Source organism: Austrofundulus limnaeus, unplaced genomic scaffold (genome assembly GCF_001266775.1).
Source record: "Austrofundulus limnaeus strain Quisiro unplaced genomic scaffold, Austrofundulus_limnaeus-1.0 Scaffold24, whole genome shotgun sequence".
Taxonomy (NCBI): Eukaryota; Metazoa; Chordata; class Actinopteri; order Cyprinodontiformes; family Rivulidae; genus Austrofundulus; species Austrofundulus limnaeus.
The window spans coordinates 3,501,727-3,504,166 of record NW_013952426.1 but is presented as its reverse complement, the minus strand read 5'-3'; the positions used below and the strand labels follow the sequence as shown (position 1 = coordinate 3,504,166).

At 42.5% G+C, this 2,440-nt stretch overlaps 1 protein-coding gene across 1 annotated transcript in view; it reads right to left on the bottom strand.

Annotated features, from left to right (window-relative positions):
• Nucleotides 1–501: 501 nt before the first annotated feature.
• The window catches only part of prmt5 (protein arginine methyltransferase 5), an 8,471-nt gene continuing 6,532 nt past the window's right edge, over nucleotides 502–2,440 (bottom strand). The window contains exons 12-16 of the mRNA XM_014004512.1: nucleotides 1,951–2,126; nucleotides 1,622–1,825; nucleotides 1,434–1,544; nucleotides 1,281–1,345; nucleotides 502–1,206 (exon numbers count right to left, since the gene is read on the bottom strand). Coding sequence (XP_013859966.1) covers nucleotides 1,054–1,206; nucleotides 1,281–1,345; nucleotides 1,434–1,544; nucleotides 1,622–1,825; nucleotides 1,951–2,126 — 709 coding nt within the window. The 3' untranslated portion in view covers nucleotides 502–1,053. The remainder of the gene's footprint in view (nucleotides 1,207–1,280; nucleotides 1,346–1,433; nucleotides 1,545–1,621; nucleotides 1,826–1,950; nucleotides 2,127–2,440) is intronic.

The following is a 2,440-nucleotide window of genomic DNA, read 5'->3' as shown; positions in this document are numbered from 1 at the left end:
TTGACAGATGTATTGGTGCAGATTCCGCAGTTATGCGGACTCTGTACTGGTCTGTTGTGAAGAGGGAACTGAGCTGTAAGGCAAAACTCTGTTTACCCATCAGTCTACATTCCTACCCTCACCCATGACTGCAGTCAAAATTAGTTTTCTCCACAGGGTGGCTGGACTCTCCCTTGGAGATAGTGAGAAGTTCAGTTATCCAGGAGAGGCGGAGCCTCTGCACCAGCCAGTTGAGGTGGTTCAGGCATGTTCGACTGGGAGGAGACCCCTGGAGAGACTTTCTGGCATGGTTCACGAACACCTTGGAATCCTCCCAGAAGAGCTAGAAGAGGTGGCTGGGGAAAGAGGTCTGAGCTACCTGCTCAAGGTGCTGCCCCTTACATTCAGGTAGTTTCTGAAGTGAGGCTTTACCACTGAACCTCATAGAGAACAAGAATCTCTTCAGAAGTCTGGAAACGTGATCAATAAAAAACATTTAAATACCACAGGAAAGCTTACAAATCAAGTACATTACAGTATTTTTATTGAAAACGTTTTAAAAACAAAAAGACATGAACACAAACACCCAACATTTGACTTGAATATGGTAACCTTCTGTCGACTGTCTTGTGTTGACGTTGCTGTACTCACACAACGCAGATATGTTATGATCGTGGAATGTGTGATAAGGCCAAGGTCAGGGTGGATCGGCTGTGTAACTCCACATTAACAGTTCAAAACAGTAGAAAAGAAAAAACCGAACAGGTTAAACTAGGTTAGGTCTTGAACCTGACGTGAAYGAGCTTTAACAGTAACCTCACGGAGACAGATGAGTGCACAAATTACAATCCATTTTTCTGAAAAAACATCAAACCAATTGGTTCTTCCCTTGGTTTTTCTTCTTCCTTCTGTAGACTCACTGGGTTCACATTACATGTTTAAGTTTTAACCGTGTATAAAAACGAGGGAAAATAAAAAGGCGTTGACCACTATCAGTTGAATCACCTAAGAGTCTAACTAAAATATACAAGAGAAAGCTTGTCAGGTGTGTTAGAGTTTGCTTTTTTTTTCCCCTCACAGGCCGATGGTGTAGGAACGGCCCGCAGGATTGTGGATGGCAGAACAGGATGGCTCGGTCACAGCCCACTCATACCAGACCTTCTTCCCATTGTTGCAGCGCCAGAACCGTACAGTGACATCATCGTCCCGTGATATGGAGATGGGTTGCTGTTAAACAAACATATCGTTTAGTCCCAAAACATCGTTTTCCAACTTAAAACTTTTAGTGTAATCACACTTACTTTGAGGGGGAAGAGGATGGGGAACCAGGAGAACATTCCAGGTGAATGTGTGTCTGGTTTTATACCTGCAACAAACACACACATTGAACTAAAACATTAATATTTCTGTATAAACATCTGCACGATTGTTTCCACTTGAATAATACGACTCACTGAGTGTGACATCTTTGTACAGTGTGGTTTCAAAGTAACCAGCAAAGCCATGGAGCACTGAGTTACAACCCACAGGGAATCGGAGGCACTGATACCGGTTATTGTTTATGTCTGAAAGCAGAAAGGAACTTGGTGAAAACTCTGAAAATAGGAGTGCATGTTCGTTCATGTAAATTTAAATTTTGTACCTTTTGTTGGGTGTGTGAATGTGAAGCAAGGTTTGGGGTCAGCCAGCTGGTGGAAGTTATGGAGCCGCACCACATAAGGAGTCTCAAAATGGCACTCGGGGTCCTTGTCTCGTTCCCGGCACCCTCGGACTTCATTGTAAAGCTTGGAAGAGGAAATGGGAGCCAGGTAGGACGTGTAGGAACAAGGGATACTGACTCCATCCTCTGAAATGAAGAGAAAGTGATTTTAGATGCAAGCAAACATCGAAGGTAAAGGAGCAGAACTGAGGCTTCTTCTAAATCTAGGAGTAGCTAAAAACAAAAACAAAGTTTTGTCTGTATTTAAGTACCTTTGAGGAAGTGCTGTGCTCCATCTAAGCACTCTGGGGAGAGCTCATTGTCTCCGAATGAGCCGAGCAGCTCGCTGACAATGATATCGGCTTTCTCAGGAGCGACCCACTCCCGCATGTCACACGACACCACGGTCACATGATCACCCCACTCCTCAAAGCGCCAGTTCTCCAATCTAAACATACATCAAAACATATGATCTGACATTAAAGGGATCCACACTTAGTTGTAACATTAAACTTTATTTGATAAACATTTATTTTAACTGTAAAATAAAGACTATAAAATACTGTAGGTTGTTTTGTTTTGTAAATTTTTAAAAATATATTTTAACACAGACGGAGCCATTTTATTTACACACAAAGCATTCTGGGTAAATGATGACGTGGATTGGTCCTCTGTGTGAGTGAGCTATATCCACCCTGAAGGTTAATCTTAACAATATCTGACGATTGACTCTTTTAAATGAAACCAGAGAGCGTTGACAGA